Genomic DNA, 21582 nt, shown 5'->3' on the forward strand with positions numbered 1-21582 from the left:
GAAATAGACCTTTTCCGTTCATGATAAATGTAGTTTAGTAGAAATAGTACGTTTAAATTTTGGTTGCATTGATTTTTTAATCATACCTGCATTGTCCATGAAAGCATGGAGTTCTGTTTGATCTTTCGACCTAGACACTTGCTTTTCCCGGGGCAAGCGACGAGGGCAGGATCAAACATGTCGCGCGTCGGTCTCGTAAGTGAAAAAGTGGCGTGATCGGTGAGTTCGGTTGAAGAAAGCGAAAAAGTGCCGCGATCGGTTAGTTCTGTTTGATCTTTCGACCTTGACACTTGCTTTTGCCGGGGCGAGCGACGAGGGCGGGATCAAACATGTCGCGCGTCGGTCTCGTAAGTGAAAAAGTGGCGTGATCGGTGAGCTCGGTTGAAGAAAGTGAAAAAGTGCCGCGATCGGTTAGTTCTGTTTGATCTTTCGACCCTGACACTTGCTTTTACCGGGGCGAGCGACGAGGGCAGGATCAAACATGTCGCGCGTTGGTCTAGTAAGTGAAAAAGTGGCGTGATAGGTGAGTTCGGTTGGAGTAACTGAAAAAGTGCCGCGATCGGTTAGTTCTGTTTGATCCTTCGACCTTGACGCTTGCTCCTGGGCAGTGCGTCAAGAAAGCCCGAACAGTTTTTTTTTATTCTTTTTGGGTCGCGCGAGCCGAGCAAACGAGTGAAGCCGAAAGTGGATTGTGGCTGCTCAGTCAAGGATAACTGATCAATTGGTGAGCTCGTTTCATGCTACTATTTCTAATCTATAAAATATGTATGACTGCACATTCAATCGTTACAATGGTGGGATGTAAATATGATTTTTCAACAAACTATGGATGGTTCGTCACTGTGAGTGTCGACACAAACTCTGATTCATGATTTATTTATGTTTAACATTTTTTTTTCAGAACACCTCTTATATACCTTTATTTTTGCAATTAAAAAAACTTTGAATGGTTCGACACTACAAGTGTTGACTTCCGAAAGGTTCACTTTATTCAACAAACTTTGGATGGTTCGCCACTGTAAGTGTCAGCATAAGAATAAGAGTGTTCTATGATGTCCCAACCAATCGAGTTTTTTGTTTCTTTTCAAATGAGTAAAATATAATAACACATGCTTTCGTCCTGACAGCTGTAGGAATGTTACATTTAGGTATTTGTTCAACAAACTTTGAATGGTTCGTCACCTCAAGTGTCGGCATAATTTTCCTCTACATAGAAATTGTTCATATCAAATGAAAATATTATATTTACGTATAAGCATGTATATATCTCACAAATCATTGTTTATCATGGTTTAATCGCTTATCAAAGTGAATCCTATGACCCAACGATCCTCCCCATTAACAAACATCCCTCCCAGTAACCTTTGTGGAGATGCAGAGGCAAACACGGTCTCCACAAAGCAAAGGTTACACACATTCCTTCCCCCAATCCCACCTGACTGCAAGGACGTGGCCGGCGCCGTTATTGACCCTGTATAAATAGTGGCACTGAATTATGCACACTGAAGAAGATTATGGCCAATCCCAGCCGAACTTCTAGTTGATTCTTTGTGCATTTTCACTGACTTCGGTCAATCACGGAATAGCAACCATTGATATGTGTAGTCAGTCTAAGCTAAGCTAAGCTAAGCTAAGCTGCATTATCCATGAAAGCATGATTGTTCAATTTGAAAAATTCAGACATTGATAAAATAGCGCTCAAATTTGGAAGTCTGTCTTCTCATATAAATGTTCGTAATTTTCTAGTATATTTGTCCATACCATAATCGTTTGACACCATCGCACAGATAACTCATTACGCTTCTCATAATCAGCCAAATATATGAACTTGAACACAGTTCACGTTTTGCGATTGCAATTTAGGTTCAAAGTTCATATAGAGACTGTTTTACCTTTATTTTTCAATATGGGACTGCACAACAAATTCTAGCAAAGTGTGTTAATAGTTACATACGTAGTAGAGTATACATTAACCCGTATAGGCTTGAGTGACAGCAAAAACGCTAAAACCCTAGCCGCTCAGCAAATCTCGATAACTTTTTCAAATCGACGTAAGTAACTTTCATACGGTTTTGAGAAAACTAATTGAGAAGAATCACAACCTGTCTTCTAAAACTGTTTTAAAATGAATCACCTTTTTAACATTTTTTCGTCGTGTACATCGCTCAAATTTTGCATACAATCAGATCGCGTGCAAAAACTAGGTAGTTTCTATTATTTTTAACAAAAATAATTATAACAAAATGATAAGCCGTTTCATACAGTTACTTTCGACGTTTTTCTACCAGTGTAAAATCGGCTCAAGTAGTGTTTTGTTTTGATTCGTGGTTAAGTCACTTTGTCTCTCTATACAGCGGGCGGCGAAAGTAGTGGTTAGGTTGCGAAAGTTGAAAATCTTACTTTCGTCGTTTTGTAAATCCGGTAATTAAACGTTCTAAAAGTGAAAAATCTAGTTGGGTAAGAGCGGATCATGTGGAATTTCGTCTGCGAAACACGTAGGATCAATAAAGTAAGTGTATTCACTTTTTGACTTGAGACTATTTGAATAAGTTTTCGAGAAATACTTAAGAGATTTAAAATGTTTTGGTAAGTATACTGGCCCACATATCTACTTTCTTAAAGTGGCCAGAATAACTTGGAAATATTCCTGCGGCCGGAGTTATTCCGGTGAGTCACTGGGTCAGGTCGGGTAACGAAGGGCTATTTTTGAGACAAAACTATCTTTATTTATTTTCAATGATAATCATTTTAATTTGCATAAATCATTAAGATCTGATAATCAACATCATAAATGAAAAGTTATTGCGCCAGTTAGAATGTACCGGATGTATCCACTCGGGACTTTTTTTTTAATTTCTTTATCATTCCAAACATTACATTCATTTCTTATATCTAGGTGTTCTGTGTTATTAGACAACACTATCATCCTAATTTGGTAAAACAAATTTAAGATTTTATTAACATTTTGTTAACAACATATAACATTTCATTTGCCGTAGCAGTTCAGATTTTTTACAGGTGAGTTGATTTCACCTGCTTATAAGAGAAAAAAAACGTTTTCAATATACTTAACCTAACTTAACCTAAACATATAACGCATTAATCGTGGCAACAGAAGATTGTAACGATTTTTTCCTGAAATTATTTATTATTTTATTTGACATTTGTTCCAATGTTTCAACATTGGATATTCTATGTAACTCATTGGTACTATACCAGGGAGGAAGCCTCAGAATCATTTTCAAAATTTTATTTTAAATTCTCTGCAGGGCTTTCTTCCTGGTATTACAACAGCTAGTCCATATTGGTACAGCATATAACATGGCTGGCCGGAAAATTTGTTTGAATATCAAAAGCTTGTTCTTAAGACAAAGTTTTGATTTTCTATCAATAAGAGGATAAAGACATTTTACATATTTATTACATTTGGCTTGAATGCCCTCAATGTGATTTTTGAAAGTTAAATTCTTATCTAGCATGAGCCCTAAATACTTAACTTCATCTGACCAATTTATTGGAATCCCTCTCATCGTGACAACATGTCTACTTGAAGGTTTCAAATAAAGAGCTTTTGGTTTATGTGGGAATATTATTAGTTGAGTTTTGGAAGCATTAGGAGAAATCTTCCATTTTTGCAAGTATGAAGAAAAAATATCCAAACTTTTTTGCAATCGACTACAGATGACACGCAGGCTTCGACTTTTGGCGGAGAGGCCTGTGTCATCCACAAACAAAGATTTTTGACATCCCTGAGGTAACTCAGGTAAGTCAGATGTGAAAATATTGTATAATATTGGTCCCAAAATGCTGCCTTGAGGAACACCAGCTCTTACAGGAAGTCTTTCAGATCTGGAGTTCTGATAATTAACCTGAAGTGTACGATTTGACAGATAACTTTGAATTATTCTAACAATGTATGTTGGAAAATTAAAGTTTTTTAATTTTACAATCAAACCTTCATGCCAAACACTGTCGAATGCTTTTTCTATGTCTAGAAGAGCAAGACCAGTAGAATAGCCTTCAGATTTGTTGGAACGGATCAAATGTGTTACACGTAAAAGTTGAAGAGTGGTCGAATGTCCATGGCGGAATCCGAACTGTTCATTGGTAAAAATTGAATTTTCGTTGATGTTGACCATCATTCTGTTCAAAATAACCTTTTCAAAAAGTTTACTGATGGAGGAAAGCAAACTGATTGGACGATAACTAGAAGCTTCTGCAGGATTTTTGTCTGGTTTTAAAATTGGAACAACCTTAGCATTTTTCCATTTGTCAGGAAAATATGCTAATTGAAAACATTTGTTAAATATATCAACTAGAAATGATAAGCTACTTTCTGGAAGTTTCTTGATGAGGATGTAGAAAATTCCATCATCGCCAGGAGCTTTCATATTTTTGAATTTTTTAATAATAGTTCTCACTTCTTCCAAATCAGTCTCCCAGGCATTTTCGAAAACGTTCTCTTGATTGAGAATATTTTCGAACTCCTGAGTAACTTCATTTTCAATTGGACTAGTAAGTCCTAAATTAAAATTGTGCGCACTTTCAAACTGCATAGCAAGTTTTTGAGCTTTTTCGCAATTAGTTAGTAATAATTTGTTTTCCTTTTTCAATGCCGGTATTGGCTTCTGAGGTTTTTTCAAGATTTTAGATAATTTCCAAAAGGGCTTAGAGCCAGGGTCCAATTGAGAAATTTTATTTTCAAAATTTTTGTTTCTTAATTGAGCAAAACGCTTTTTGATTTCTTTCTGCAAATCCTGCCATATAATTTTCATAGCAGGATCGCGAGTGCGTTGAAATTGCCTTCTCCTCACGTTTTTAAGACGGATCAAGAGTTTAAGATCATCGTCTATAATCACGGATTCAAATTTTACTTCACATTTTGGAATTGCAATGTTCCTGGCTTCAACAATGGAATTTGTTAAAGTTTCAAGAGCATTGTCAATATCAAGTTTAGTTTCTAAAGAAATGTTAACATCAAGATTAGAGTCAACATAAGTTTTATATATATTCCAGTCGGCTCGTAAATAATTGAAAGTGGTGCTGATAGGATTTAGAATCGCTTCTTGGGATATTTGAAATGTAACAGGGACATGATCAGAATCAAAATCAGCATGAGTAATCAGTTGGCTACAAAGATGACTAGAGTCGGTTAAGTCCAAATCAATCGTAGATGGATTTCTAGAAGAGGAAAAACATGTAGGGCTATCAGGGTAATGAATTGAGAAATATCCTGAAGAGCACTCATCAAATAAAATTCTGCCGTTGGAATTACTTTGAGAATTATTCCATGACCGATGTTTGGCATTAAAGTCACCAATGACAAAAAATTTTGACTTATTGCGAGTCAATTTACGCAAGTCAGTTTGGAGCAAATTAACTTGCTGTCCAGAGCATTGAAAAGGCAAATAGGCAGCTATGAAAGTATATTTACCAAACTGTGTTTCAACAGAAACACCTAAAGTTGCAAAAACTTTAGTTTCAAATGATGAAAACAGTTGATGTTTTATACGCCTATGAATGATGATTGCAACTCCCCCACATGCCCCATCAAGTCGATCATTACGATAAACAAAAAAGTTAGGATCTCTTTTGAGTTTAGATCCAGGTTTTAAATACGTTTCGGTAATAACTGCTATATGCACGTTATTAACCGTAAGAAAATTAAACAGCTCGTCCTCTTTACCATTCAGAGAACGAGCATTCCAATTTAAAATATTTAAATTATTATTTGGATCCATTAGAAAAACGTAATCCAATAACAATTTGATTTGTAAATTTTACACCTACTTGGACTGCTTCAGTCATAGTGGTGGCTTTGAACATTGCATCAATCATTAGATTCAATTGTTCAGTTAGAAAATTAAAATCAGAGGCAGACATGTCATGTGATTTCCCATTAGAATTTCCGGTAGACGAAGAAGCGGAATTACCTGTGGCGGTAGGGTTTTTTTTTTTTCATTTGATTTGAAACAAGTAGAATGGGTACCCATGGATCGAACAGCGGAGGAGTTCAAATTTCCTGCTACGATATCGGCAAAGGATTTACCGTGGGTAGATACATTCGAAATTGAAAGATTCGAACGGCTACCCGACGGATTAAAATTAGTTTGTGAATGAGCATGATTATGATCATCCTGATGGGTATGATTCATGATCAAGCGATCGTTAACTGAAAAATGAGCATTGTTCGATACTCTACCAGGCAAATTGCGGAAACGACCGTTATCGTAACGGATATTATCTTTCATCTGTCTGGCACGAGCCTCAATGACCCTTTTGCGTGAAGGGCATTCCCAAAAGTTAGCTTTATGAGGGCCCTTGCAATTGGCGCATTCAAACTTTCTGGTATCTTCTTTCACAGGACAGTCGTCCTTAGCGTGAGAAGAACCTTCGCAAATCATGCATTTAGCATCCATGCGACATTTTTTTGTACCATGACCCCACTTTTGGCACCGACGGCACTGAGTGGGGTTCTGGTAATTTCCTCCAGGTTTCTGGAAATGTTCCCACGTCACACGGACATCGAACATAAGTTTAGCTTTTTCTAAAGCTTTAGGTGAAGATGAATCGAAGCCAAAGTTCCAATTTTCAAGAGCACCGATCTGGAGAACCAAACATCCGTTTGAATTGAAAACCTAATCTATTGGTCACCAACAGCTAGTGACCAATCGAATAAGTTTTCAGCTTAATCGGAAGTTTGGTTCTCCAGATCCGTGCTCTTGAAAATTTGAAGTTTGGCTTCGATTCATATTCACCTTAATATTATTTAGTTCTTTTTTGTTAAAGTGAACTAAATAATATTCTTGAGAAAGCCCTTTCCGAACAATGCCAGATTGGGTTCTTTTTTTCATAATGATTACTTGGACTGGGGAAAATCCAAGTAAATCATTTATTCCATTTTTGATCTCTTCAGGTGACTTATAGTCACTTGAGAGACCTTTCAAGACAACTTTGAACAAACGTTCAGTTTTGTCGTCATAAGTAAAAAAAATGTGTGTCTTCGCTTCAAGATGTCTGAGAAGAAGTTCACGATCTTTAATAGTTTCCGGCAAAACGCGGCAGTCTCCTTTCTTTGCGATTTGAAAGGAAACCTTGATTCCCCTAATGGAGTTCAAGATCTCCTGCCTAAATCCCCCAAATTCGGAACAACTGACCACGATAGGCGGCACTCTTTGCTTCCTCACTTGAATCACCCTTGGAAGAAAGTTCGCATTCCGGGGAAGCGTCCTTTCTTCCATTCTTGCCACGTGTAGTGACAGTTTTAAACCCCACTTTTTTGGAAGGAAGAAGTGAATTCAGAGATTCACCCTTCCTTTTGTTAGTTGTTGATACCATGTTTAGTTAATAAACGAAAGAAGACGTGACCTTCGAGAGGTTTTTTCCCAAGACGGTGTCCAAGAAGGATTACCACCGCTAGCTTTCGCCAACGGGTCCAACGAAAAATCGAAGGTACGGGTCCAAACAAGGATCGTAAAGGGATCAATAGTAGAAAAAATAGTACTGAAAAGTACTGTTTTGGTAGCACTGAAAAGTACTGATTTATTGCTTTAGGTAGTTTAGGTAGAAAACTTCCAAGAGCAGAGAGAATTCGTGTACGCACAGCACGAAGGTACGATGCGCACTGAATATCCACTCGGGACTAATGCCCTGAAGAACCGGCTATGGTTTTGATGAACACCGGAATAAATCTGACCAGAAGAACTTTCCAGAGATTCTTTGGCCACTTTTAGAAACTATATATGTGAAGAGTTTCGCTTATTGCAATTAGAGCAATACAGAGAGGAGATTCTTTTTTTGACGATATAACGATTATTTACTTGTTATATTTTTTAAGGTTATTCTTCTTCTTGGCATTACGTCCCCACTGGGACAGAGCCTGCTTCTCAGCTTAGTGTTCTTATGAGCACTTCCACAGTTATTAAATGAGAGCTTTCGTATATCGTGTGGCAGGCACGATGATATTCTATGCCCAGGGAAATCAAGGAAATTTACATTACGAAAAGATCCTGGACCGACCGGGAATCGAACCCAGACACCTCCAGCTCCTTGACTTTGCTTTGTAGCCGCGGACTCTAACCATTCAGCTAAGGAAGGCCCCGTGCATACTCGTTTTGTATGGAAAATATTTCACACGAAATGTTTCAATTTTTGCAATTCAAAAGTTCTTATTTTTGAAACTCATTTCGATAAGCATTTTCCATAGATAAGTAGTAAGATTTTCAATGCCTTACATATCTATCGAAAATGCCTTATAATTGTCTTAGGCGTCTCTTGAATGGTTTGACGATTTCATTTGATGATTTGACTTTTCTATTTATAATATATCTTCGAGTTGTTTAGTGGAATACCATTTAAAGTCGAGTCTAGTACACGACACTGAAGACTTCGACTATAACGTTGAAATCGAAATACGCGAATCTGTCAAAGTATTCTGACTTTAGTGGAATTGAATGGTATAATACTAAGTTCGGCTTTCATTCATTTACTATATTTATGATTTTCAGGAGCTATCCGGAATTTGAATCAAAGTGTCCGGAATTTAAGGCAAAAGTAAGGAAGTGTCCGGAATAAGAATCATGAAATGTCTACACATTTTATTTATTTATTCGGAATCATAATCTTCACCCACCATTCGAAAGTTAAGTGTTTCGGAGCCTCAATGACGCAGAGGAATCAAACAAAATTATTTATTCGATATGCTTTTTGATGAGTTAAACTTTACTGAGGCCTCAAAAGTCCGTAATATGAACAATAATACTAACATATCTGAAAATAAATGAATAAGTTTTGTGAGGAAAAAAAACTGTACATCCTGTACAAGAACCACATGTGTAATTCCTGGACAAGTTCAAGAGGAAATGGATGGAGAAATATCTTAAAGAATATGTAGAAATATTCCCTAAATTAGACAATTACTTGGAACTGCTACAAGCTTCCTAGTATGTTCGTTGCGAGAATTCCTAGAACAGTTCGTCAATCAATTGTTTATGTTTATAAGAAAATAAGTTTACTAGAGATTGCATAGATGAATTTTTGCGAATATTTTAACCCATATAGGCCTGAGTGAAAGCAAAAATTACAAAACCCTCACCGCTCAGCGAATTCTTAATGGATTCAAATGATTTTTTGTCAGTATACTGGCACACATATATAGTTTCTAGAAGTGGACAGAGGAACGCGAAAATATTCCTGTGGCCGGATTTTTTTCGGTGGATCACTGGGTCAGGTCGGGTGAGAAGGGTACTGTGCGTTTGTGCCCCTGGAGGTAGGCAAATTTCAAGTCACATATAATTTCCGGAATCGGTTATAATATGGCCACTACATGACGGAATTTTAAGAAAATTGCATCAGTGTAAACTTTTTGAGAAACGATTGAATTTGATAATGTTCCTAGAACAAAAGAGGCTCTTTCCGACGTCTTCAGCAGAACGCAAACTCGAGTTTGTGGTGCGTGTAAAGCTTTAAGCTAGAAGTTTTATTCCAAATTAGATAGGGTTTTTTAAGATGTAAACCTAACTTACAAATTTCGGTGAGCCTTTTCTCAGGAAACTCTACTTTTCTTCCTGCCGTAGATTCCGTCTACGTATATCTGTGATATTAATTTTAAGGTTAGTTTTAGTTCTGATTGTACAAATGGAACTTACTTCTGTGATAATAACTCTGTGATTCGAATTTTTAGGGATAAATTTAGCTTTACAAATTTAGGAATAAGTTCAACTGTAAATAGATTTTAGAAAAGGTTAATTCATGAGTTTAACTAAACCAATTTCACATCACGCACTTGCATGTACTTCTACCACGTTCCACATCACAAATTGATAATGATCATTCTTTCGTCTCTGGCCTTTGTCTACGGGTGAGAGACTATTCAGTTGTGGTTACACGACGGAGCAGTGCTGGCAGCAACATCCTCCCCCCCGTAACACTGGCCACCGGTCCCAGTTTTACCACACAACTCAACCTCCAACACGGCCAACTTCGAAACCGGTCTCCGTAACATCCCCCTCGCAGTCTGTACTGTAGCTTGCCGAACTCTCCCATCTTTCGCAGTCATAACTCCCATCACCTTTCCACGAATCCATCCATTCCTCCGGGTTTCATCCACAATGAGAACCAGATCTCCCACAGCTACAGGTTTCACCTCGCCAAACCACTTCATCCGCCTGGTCAACATCGGTAGATACTCCCGAATCCAACGCTTCCAGAAGACGTCCAATTGTTGTTGTATCAGGCACCATGTATTCTTCACCGCAGAGGCAGGATCACTGAATGGTACTGCCGGCTGGCGAACACCATTAGAACTCCCTAACAGGAAATGATTGGGAGTGAGGGCTTCTCCTTCAGCAGCGTCTAGGGGCAGGTAAGTGAGCGGGCGGCTGTTGACAATGCCTTCCGCTTCGACGGCCAACGTTTCCAATCCTTCGTCGTCCAGTTTCCTGTCACTGTTGTAGGATGCTTGCATAGCTGACTTAACCGAACGCACCATCTTTTCCCATGCACCGCCCATGTGGGGTGCCGCTGGTGGATTGAAAATCCACTTGGTATCCGTGTTGGTGAATGTCGCTGCCAGATTGCCGTGTATTTCTTTCAACTGTTCGCGCAACAGGTGCTCAGCACCTTGGAAGTTGGTTCCGTTGTCTGAATAGATTTCAGCCGGAGCTCCTCGGCGATCGACGAATCGGCGAATAGCTTTAATGCACGAAGGCGTAGATAGGCTGTGTGCTACCTCAACATGGACGGCGCGAATAGTGAGACAAGTGAACAGGCAGATCCAGCGTTTAGCAGCACTTCTTCCTACTTTCACCAAAAACGGTCCGAAGAAATCAACACCAGTATAGGTAAATGGACGAGAGAACGACGACAATCGAGATACGGGCAATGGTGCCATACGCGGAACCTTCGGAACAGCTCTTGTCACTCTGCACCACTGACATGCAGCCGCAACTTGCTTCACCACAACTCTCAACCGCGAGATGTGGTAGAACTGTCGAACTTCGTTGACAACTGTCTCTGAATTTCCGTGATGAAACATTTGATGAAAATCGTCAACTATTAGTTTCGTTACACGGTGCGTTTTTGAGAGGATCACTGGAAATCTAGCATCAAACTGCGCATTCGGAGCGGCGCCAATCCTTCCGTCAACACGCAGCACTCCATACTCGTCTAATATCGGTGTCAGCCGGTACAAACTGCTCGTTTTGGGTAGTTCTGTTTTCCCTGATGAAAACAGCGCCATTTCATCGGGAAACTCCTGCCACTGCGCAGTCCACATCAAGGTATTCTTCGCTTTCTTCAACTCTTCCTGACTTAGATGCAGTAACTCCAGTTTTTCTCCTTGACGTTTGCGCCTACAGTTGCCAATGAAACGATGCACATAGGCTACTGCTCTCAGAAGCCGCCTCCACTTTGAAAACCGTGCAAAATCTACGATACTTTCAGGAATCAGTGTACCACGTATCATAAAGCATGATCGTAGTTCCTCTTCAGGATCATCTGACGCTTCTACTTGCTTTGGCCAATTTACTTCCGGAAATCGAAGAAACTCTGGTCCTTTGAACCAGACGTCGGTAACGGCAGGGCATGGATCATTTCCCCACTTAGTGGCAGCATCTGCAGGGTTCAGCTTGCCAGGTACCCAACGCCATTCCGATACGTCCGTTGTTGTCAGAATCTCTCCTATTCGGCACGCTACGTACTGTTTATAACGCCGGTGATCTGCTCGCAGCCAGCCCACTACTAATGCTGAATCACTCCAAATGAATCGTTGTTTTACTTTTACGCTGTGATTCTCTTGGACGAACGACATCAAGCGACTGCCCAGAACTGCCGCTTGTAGCTCCAAGCGAGGGATCGAAAGTGGTTTTAGGGGTGCGACCTTCGACTTTGCGGCAACTATAGAGCATTCTGCTTCTCCTTCGGCATTCACCACCCTGAAGTATGCAACAGCGGCAAAGGCGGCTTCGCTAGCGTCAACGAAGACGTGTAGTTGAAGGTGCTCATACATCTGCGCGGTTGCACCTCTGAAATAACAACGCGGGATACGTAGATCTCCGACCCTACTGAAAAGACCGGTCCATTTGACCCAACGATCGAATATTTTCCCTGTAACCGTTTCGTCCCACTGCACATTCGCACGCCAAACATCCTGCAGTAGAATTTTTCCGTGGACGAGAAATGCGCATAAAAGTCCGAGCGGATCGAAGATTCCCATTAAGCATTTCAGCATCTGTCGTTTCGTTGGTCGCTCTCTGCTGTCGATCACTCGCTGAACTTCCTCCTTCATCTTCATTGGAAACCACAGCTCGTCGTCTGCAGTCTGCCACAACATTCCCAACACCCGATCACTGCTTTCCGTTGCACTTAGGCATAGGTTCTTAGTCGCTTTCGGTTCTTCCTCAGACAATCCATGTAGAACAGCGGAACTATTTGATAGCCAATTTCTAAGTTTGAATCCTCCTTCTTGGTGTATGGAACGAACTTCTCGTGACACCCGTTCTGCTTCTTCTGCACTCTCGTAGCTACTGAGATAGTCATCCACGTAGTGGTTTTCCAAAATTTCTTCGGCTGCTCGTGGATAGAGAACAGCGAACTCTTCAGCATTTTTGTTTTTAACGTATTGTGCTGAAGCCGGCGAACACGTTGAGCCAAAGGTTGCCACATCCATTAGGTAGATTTCTAATGGCTTCAACGGATCGCTTCGGAATAAGAAACGCTGGGAATGACGATCTGCCTCACGGATCAATAGCTGGTGAAACATCTCTTGTATATCTGCTGATACTCCCACCTTGTACTGCCGAAACCGTGTCAGAACCGCTGGAAGCGACGTCAGTTGATCCGGCCCTTTGAGTAGCATGGAGTTCAGAGATATTCCATCTACTTTGGCCGCCGCGTCCCAAATTAATCGAACTTTCCCAGGTTTTCGTGGGTTTGTCACTACACCCAGAGGTAAATACCACACACGCTTTGGGTCTGCTCGAACTAATTCCTCTTCTGTCGCTCTATGTGCGTAGCCTTTCTGCTGGTATTCTGCTATCTGCTTGTTCAAGTTGGCTGCTAACTCGGGATCCCGTAACATCTTTCGCTCCAGACATTCAAATCGTCTCACCGCCATGTTATAACTGTCAGGAAACTCGATGTTGTCATACCTCCACAGTAGCCCCGTTTCGAACCGCTCCCCGATACGGATGGTTGTCTCCTCCATAATTGCCCTGGCACGTTTGTCTTCTTCTGATTCCAGCATTACTGGTGGTGTGACCCCTGCGTCTTCCATCGCAAAGTAATCTTTCACTACGTTATGCAGCTCCTGATCGCTAGAACATTCACAGGTGTGATAGTTTAGCGAATGCGACGCCTGATTACCACGGCCGCCGAAGATGCACCATCCTAGCCTGGTCTTCACCGCAATAGGTTCGCTTTTTTTCCCTTCTCGAACTTGCTGCGGGACCGTTAATCTCGCATTGTTCACACCTATCAGCAGGCGTGGAACGGCTTTCTCGTAACTGACAATCGGCAAACCTTGAAGATAGCGGTAACGTTGAGACAGTTCTTCATAGTCGAGACTCTGCTCTGGCAAAGTGAGCTCCTTCACGGTGTGAATGTCGTTGAGTTGAAATAGTTGCTTATTGCTCACTCCTCTGACTGTGACTTGGACTTGCTTCGACTCAGGCTCGACTCGAGTAACGTTCCCAGTCCATTTCAGGCACAGAGGTTTCTCCCAACCATCGATGCCCAGCTGCTGTACTAGGCTGCTCTCGATAAGTGATAGATCGGAGCCATCATCCAGAAAGGCGAAGGTTTCGATGGTGGCTAACGGACCGGAAATGATTATTGGAATGATGCGGAACAAAAGAGAGTGTTTAGTTCGTCGGTGCATATGATTCTGCATTGTCGACACTTGTGTACGTTGTCCTTGAGAGCTTGATCGATCGGAATGTAACAGCGGATGATGACGATATTGACATCCGTCAATCACGCACTGAGTCGCATTCCTGCAACTTCTTCTTCCGTGTCCGTTGAGACAACTCCGGCACAGCCCATTAGTTTGCGCGAATTTCCATCGATTGTCTACTGTATACGCCTTAAACACAGCACACTCGGACACACGATGACCGGTCTTCTTGCAGCAAACACAAAAACGTTCCTTTTCTTGCACTGATTGACGAACTGGCTCTGCTTCACTGTTGTGGGCATTCACATTTCCCTTGTGTTTCGATCTTTGTAGACCGCCGCTGTTCCCGCCGGCGTACGTTGTAACTCGGCTTACAGCCGTGACGACTCCAAGCATGAAGTCGCCGAACGCTTTAAGGTTGACCACCGCATGTTGTTGCATATAATCTGCCCACTGCATCTTGGTGTGCGTAGGCAGTTTCTCCACCAACTCCATCAGCAACGTTGGATTAGAAAGGTGTTCCTGCTGTCCAGCAGCCTCCAGATGATCGCAAAGACTGCGTACTGCTATGCCGAAGTCGATGATGGTTTCTAATTTCTCCGCTCTTGGCGCTGGAACACTACGCACTTTCTGGAGTAGAGCACCAATTAACAACTCTGGTCGTCCATACAACAAGCGAAGAGTGTCAATCACTTGAGGCACAGATTCAGGGAGAAGTAAACGACTTTTGACAGACTCGTACGCGGGCCCCTTCAAACAACGCTGGAGACGCGCGAGGTTTTCAGCGCTATTGTACCCACAAGCTAATGAGCTATTCATGAAGCTGCTGATAAATATCGGCCAATCGGCGGGGTCGCCGGAAAACGTCGGTAAATCGCGCGACATTACTTGTCGGGCAGCTAGTTGCGAGGGGGAGGGAGTAAATTGATTGGCTATCGGCTGTCCCGGCGGTGGGGGAACAGTTCCGATGGAAAAGGCCGGATTTGGCTGTGGCGAAGGGCCAACATTCGGCAGTCCCACGGATGGGGGAACGAATCCGAAAGATGAGGTCGGATTTGCCGGCATAAAGGTATTATTTGGCAGTCCCAAAGGCGGGGAAACTAATCCGGTGGATGATATCGGATTTGCCGTCGACGGTTGGTAAACTCTCGTTCCAGACTGTGGAAGAGCGCTTACACCGAACGGGCGCATATTGGCGCAGAATGAGGAGTCCGTGGCTGATGGTGCCATGGTTCCAAATTGATTAATTATTTGTTGAAGGGAGTTTTCATTTTCGTGTGGTATGGAAAAATCATGGGATGGATCACGAAGTGGCTTACCTTGATGTGCTACGGGAGGCATTTTGGAGGCGACGTTACCTGATCGGTGTACTACCTGTTGCTGATACGGAACCGTTTTAGGGATCGCGCCGGTGTACGGCTGCTGAACCTGTCCAATGATGTTCGGGTTCCGAAGACCGAACGGTTTTGCCGTCGAATTCCATTGTGGCTTGCCGAAACCAGTCGCTGGACATCCTTCTGCGATTATGCTGTTTTGTTGTAGTTGCTGCATCGTCGAGGTAAACTTCCCCGAAACTGGCTCGTCACGTTTGGTTGCTGTCTCCGACAGCATACGCAGATTCCCTAGAGATGGAAGCGGCGCGTTGGATGCCGATGGGCCATCTACCTGAACCGGATTGGTTTCCTCCGGGTCTTTCTGATCGTGCGGTGCATCCTGCGGGGCCAGAGAAACTGCTGCAGAGTCTTTCGATTGATTAGTCAACGAAACACCCGGCGCGCCCTTAGACTGCTCTGCGCATTTCTGCTGCCACTCCTTCACCCTTTCTTGACTCGTCCTTTTGCTGATCCGGCTCCTGTTGCTAGCCGTTTCCTCCACCTCTTGCAACTCCTCTTCCAGAAGCTTGTACTTTTCAGCGAGGTGGCGTTGCTCCATCGCCTGCTGCTCTTCCAGCATCTTCTTCTTCAGGGCCAACCTTGCTGCCCTAGCGCTGGACGTTGTTGTCCGGGAGGAGACACTTAGCGGTAAGCAGTGGGCGCACGTAAACGACCTATCCGCCACGGAGGCTGTTACATCCGCGCACGACATGTGCCACCACCCATTGCACTGGTCACATTGGACACAATCATCCGCATCTTCAGCACGATCGCAGCACATACAGCCGGTGGGGCTCTTCTCCGGTGTGGCTGCCTTGGAAGTGCTGGTCGTCTTATCCGGATTCGACATGACGAAATTTCTTAAAGATTTTGTTCCTAGAACAAAAGAGGCTCTTTCCGACGTCTTCAGCAGAACGCAAACTCGAGTTTGTGCTGCGTGTAAAGCTTTAAGCTAGAAGTTTTATTCCAAATTAGATAGGGTTTTTTAAGATGTAAACCTAACTTACAAATTTCGGTGAGCCTTTTCTCAGGAAACTCTACTTTTCTTCCTGCCGTAGATTCCGTCTACGTATATCTGTGATATTAATTTTAAGGTTAGTTTTAGTTCTGATTGTACAAATGGAACTTACTTCTGTGATAATAACTCTGTGATTCGAATTTTTAGGGATAAATTTAGCTTTACAAATTTAGGAATAAGTTCAACTGTAAATAGATTTTAGAAAAGGTTAATTCATGAGTTTAACTAAACCAATTTCACATCACGCACTTGCATGTACTTCTACCACGTTCCACATCACAAATTGATAATGATCATTCTTTCGTCTCTGGCCTTTGTCTACGGGTGAGAGACTATTCAGTTGTGGTTACACGACGGAGCAGTGCTGGCAGCAACAGATAACTATGAGTTTTTCATTTGATTAATTCTACAAATGACCATTTTTGGGTCCCGGGACGCTTCAAACTTACGATAAAATGGCCAATTTGTATCTAAACATCTGTGCCAAGCTTATGGGAACGCATTTTAGTGCACAATTATGTTTGATTTCTACTTTTCGAGCATTGAAACGGTTTAGTATCCAACAAATCCAGTGGCGATTCCCTAACCTCAAATCTACCTGTTCTACGTATAGAAACATTTGAATTTTCACAACAAATAGGTACCTACTTAGTAGGGAATGGCCTAAATAGTCGATTTCAATCATTTGTATTTTGAATTAGATAGTAAATTCGCCAAAATATCAATTTCTAGAAACGTAGAACAGGTAGATTTGAGGTTAGGGAATCGTCCCTGAACAAATCTATAGTCGGTTCGTCCGGGAATTATGTCCACATCCGGTATATATTAAACGGTGCAAAACTCTTCATTTATAATATTGAATATCAGATCTTTATGGTTTACGTAAATTAAAATGATTGTCATTGCAAATAAATGAAGGTAACTTGGCATGTCCCAAAAAACAGCCCTTTTTTTACCCGACTTGACCCAGTGACCCACCGGAATAACTCCGGCCACAGGAATATTTCCGAGTTTCTCTGGCCACTTCTAGAAACTAGATATGTGGGCCAGTGAACTGACAAAAACTCATTTGAATCCGTTAAGAATTCTCTGAGCGGTGAGGGTTTCAATATATTTGCTTTCACTCAGGTTGTAAATTTTTTGAAGGAATTTCAAAACCATCTTTCATAAGATAAAACATGGTAGTTCTGACCATTTTCGTCTTGTGTTTCCGCCATGGTAAAAATAACCACACAATGTATTCGAAAAGAATGCATTGACCAGTCCGTACACATAATGTGGTGGTGTACATTTAAGTTAAACCTCTAATACCCAAATTTTTATGTTCAATCGAAGTGTTATTTTTCGCTATCTAAAATCGATCTTAACGCGTTTAGAACAATCAATTATTTTCATTCGCAAATTCATAATTTTGGTTTTTGATTTTTCTAATTTTTATTTTCGAGCATCTCTATCCTTCTTCATTTTTCATAAAACCTTTTCTGTGTACCGATTTCTAATAAAAATAGCGGGGGCATAAAGCCGTTTGGCATAAAAAAATTTGGCATAACGGTCGTTTGGTATAATAATCATTTGGCATAATGGACATTTGTCATAATCATTGAAAACTGAGTTGCTATGTTTTTGGCATAACCATTGCCAACATTATCACATGTGATTTTCCCTTCTTTTGGTCATAGGCTGTTCTGTCTCATTACGTTGTTAAACTAGTGGTTTGCATTGTAACTACAGTTGACTCTCCCTTACTCAATATCCCGTATCTCGATATCGAGTTATAGAACCATAGTAAATGTTGGTTTTCATGGCTAACTCGATGGTCCCTTGGATCGTATTTGTACTGGTGTTGTGTTCTATAACTCGATACCTCCCTAACCCGATAGTCCCTTCAATATAGAGTTATGGAGAGTTGACTGTACTAACATTTTCATTGATAATTTAGTTTTTTTTTCCTACGTTGGCAATATAACTACTAACATTTTCATCGACGATTTTCGGTTCTTCTGATCACCATAGCTTCTTTTAAGTGTTTAAATTTCTAATTTCTTTTCTTTTATGCCAAACGTACATTATGCCAAATGACCTTTATGCGAAATAACCATTATGCCAAATGTTTTATGCCAAACGGTGTAGCCCCAAAATAACAATTTGAGTTTTTGCAGTACTTTTGAAAATATAACATTTCTCGTACTTTTCCGGAACATATTTTAATTGCCGTGTAAATAATGGAAAGGAAAAATCGAATTGTAATTATTTCAATTCCACCAGGCTCTTTTTCTGTAATAGCTTGTTTGTAGAAAAACATTAAATGTACATTTTTTTGTGCTACACGTTAAATTAGACCCACGCATTTGTAGGTTATAAAGTAATACATCTTTCTATTTTTTTCAAACATTTTTCAGAATTTAATATATTTCGAAAGTCATATAGAGCCTCCATAATATGTGTGTTATGGCCCAAGTTCAAGCTAAAAATAAAATCATTTGGATTGCCGAACTACGAAAAAAAAACAGAAAACTTCTTAAGGTACCCCGTCTAAAGGTGGGGTTGGGTAAGAGGGTTCAAACCATCAACATGGTAATTTTTACCACAATGTTTTCAGTGTAGGGATGAATTTCAGAGAGATTCCCAAGAAAATAAATGAGAGTATGGCTGAGGATTTGCTTAAAAAAATCAAGCACTTCTATCAACAATTATTGGAATACACTTTTGTAGGAGCTCCAGGGGCCTTCCTTAGCGAAGTGGCTAAAGCCGCGACTACAAAGCAAAGCCATGCTGAAGGTGTCTGGGTTCGAATCCCGGTCGGTCCAGGATCTTTTTGTAATGGAAATTTCCTTGACTTCCCTGGGCATAGAGTATCATTGTACCTGCCACACGATATGCGAATGCGAAAATGGCAACTTTAGCATAGAAAGCTCTCAGCTAACAACTGTGGAAGTGCTTATTGAACACTAAGCTGAGAAGCAGGCTCTGTCACAGTGAGCACGTAATGCTAAGAAGAAGAAGGAGCTCCAGAGAGAATCTCAATTCCTTGTAAGATTCGTTGCAGACTGTTGATGAAATTTTCGAATGGTTTTTGGTAAAAACCATACAGTACAAAGAGTGATGGAGACAATCTTTGAAAAATTCAAACATTGCCCATTGCACGGTGACGTCATCAGAAAATTGCTCTCTTTCCCTCCTTCGGGAAATCTGAAAACAATGGTACCAGTACCTTTCAAAGTTGACAGGTACTGGCACCATTGTTTTCAAGTTTTGTTGAAGAGCTAAAGAGAGAGAATTTCGCCGTGAAATGCCTAATAGGATTAATTTCCGTATCAAAGCAATTTACAAACAAATTTTCACCGGCCAATGAAGAAAATCCTCTTCCCCTGTCCCCTCTGTTGAGAGTCATGTTGAACTTAATAATGTTATATGGTATTGAGAACAGCAGATTTAATATACTCACCTCAGAGAAAATTTCCAAGATATCGCCACTGGAATGGGCCAGAAAATAGTGCACAATGGCCAGCCGATTGTCGATCGAAGTATCATTCCGAAACGCTTCAATGAGATGATTCTTTGGAATCGTAATCGAAATCAGATCCAACGTGGCCGAATCATAGCAAATATTGTTGGTGGCAAAGCACGGCACCAAATGGGTCACCGGTTGGCGCGTGAACGGAGGACAAACAATGTGGCAACATGGCTCATGGGACAGTCCAACATCGAGCAGGTGCATGAAAAGATCCGCTTGGAACACCAACATGTGATGATCTCCGTGGAGAGTGAAAGTTGGTTTCATCGTTTTGGCCTTGTCCCACGGAATGCCGGGAATTACACAATGAATGACACATCCGTGGTGCAGAATCGTCACAGAATACGCAAAATGGACATCACAAATGTTCTGCGAAGTCGATGCTTCCTCGTCAGACTGTTTGATCGGTTGATACAGATAGTAATGGCAGACATAGAGCATTCCGATTTGATCACTGACAATTATCAGGTTGAGCGATGAATCATGTATCCGAAGGGGAACCGCGTCATCTTCATAGATGTCTTCCGTTCCAGAGCTGGACGTTGGAATGTTGGGTAAGTTGAGAGGAATGTTCAAAACGGTTTCAGTGCGAAGATCGTCATGGAATTGGAACGCCGACAGCGTTGGATTCATCTTCTTTTCGGTAGAACCGTCATCCTTTTCGAACAGTGTCTTGGGGGCTGGTTTCATGTGAATGTAGTAAAGAGCTTGCACAATTGGATCCCATTGAGCCCAAACGAAGCTTTTGGTAATGGTTTCATTTTTGATACCGGTTTTGTCCAGGTACCAGGCTGAAGGATCGGAATAGTTCAGCTTTGAACTACTCCCTAGCAAATCTTCATCTCCGTCAGTTATCTGCTTTTTGAGCGTCACTGTGTACAAAAGAACTTGCTCATGATGAATGAACAACAGAAACTTATCCTGTTGACTCTTCTCGAAAGTGGCCAAATTCCGCCACAAGAACTGTGCCATCATCTGGTGGTTCCGGTCTACTTCCAGCAGCAGCAACGGCTCCACATCAACATTTTCTTTGATCTCAATCAAAAACGTGCGATAGATGTCCGTCTTCCGACCAGATTCTTCCTGCCTTAGCTCCTTCGTGGTGTAAAGCAACAAAGTTCTGGTCAGATTTACAGAAGCCTGGATGATGTTCTCCTTCGTGTCAAAAGTGTACAGAACTTGCAATGTCTTGTGCTTCGGCATATAAACGCCAAGTTTGCTTCTCTGCTCGCTTCGGTTCTTCGGGTCGAACGAAACCCATCCTGCCAGCAGAGATCCGTCCTGCTCCTTTCCCAGAATCCTCCATTCGACGGCGACATCTGAAATTCATACAAAAATTGATAATATATTATAACTGAGTTCAAAAAGAAAAGCATTTGTAAATACCTCTACAACCACTGACGGACAATAATCCGCAAAAGTTTGCGGCCAAATTTTCCTGTTTCAGCATTCTTCCGAATGAAAGAAAATTCCTTCACATCCACGCCCTTTCCGACAGGATCAGAATTCCGATGCACTCCGAATTGACCAACCCCTGCAAAAATATAGACCAAAGTTATGTAGCTTCACAGTTCACAACCAAGGTTTGCAATTTACCTACAATCTACGAGGAAATTCCTCCGAAAAGCGTTCAAAAGTGGCAAACAATACTCCCGTCCCTTATCGCATTGCTATGAGACTTGAAGCGAGGGCGGACTGAATGAAAAATCGATAATCAGAACCGCACTAGCACATAACGGTACCACGCAGACACAACAATGATGATTTTGCTGATGGCCGATGACTA

General features: G+C 41.4%; 1 protein-coding gene across 3 annotated transcripts in view; it reads right to left on the reverse strand.

Annotated features, from left to right (window-relative positions):
* LOC5575166 (protein pigeon) overlaps positions 1-21563 on the reverse strand; it is a 30474-nt gene extending 8911 nt beyond the window's left edge. Inside the window, exons 1-3 of one of the 3 annotated variants that reach the window (XM_021846592.1) lie at positions 21397-21560; positions 21183-21330; positions 19728-21115 (exon numbers count right to left, since the gene is read on the reverse strand). In XM_021846592.1, coding sequence (XP_021702284.1) covers positions 19728-21115; positions 21183-21246 — 1452 coding nt within the window. In that variant the 5' untranslated portion in view covers positions 21247-21330; positions 21397-21560. Of the gene's footprint in view, positions 1-19727; positions 21116-21182; positions 21331-21392 lie in introns of all 3 variants that reach the window. The other 2 variants (XM_021846590.1, XM_021846591.1) reach the window with 2 other exon arrangements.
* Positions 21564-21582: the final 19 nt, after the last annotated feature.

The sequence above is a fragment of the Aedes aegypti genome, chromosome 2 (genome assembly GCF_002204515.2).
Source record: "Aedes aegypti strain LVP_AGWG chromosome 2, AaegL5.0 Primary Assembly, whole genome shotgun sequence".
Taxonomy (NCBI): Eukaryota; Metazoa; Arthropoda; class Insecta; order Diptera; family Culicidae; genus Aedes; species Aedes aegypti.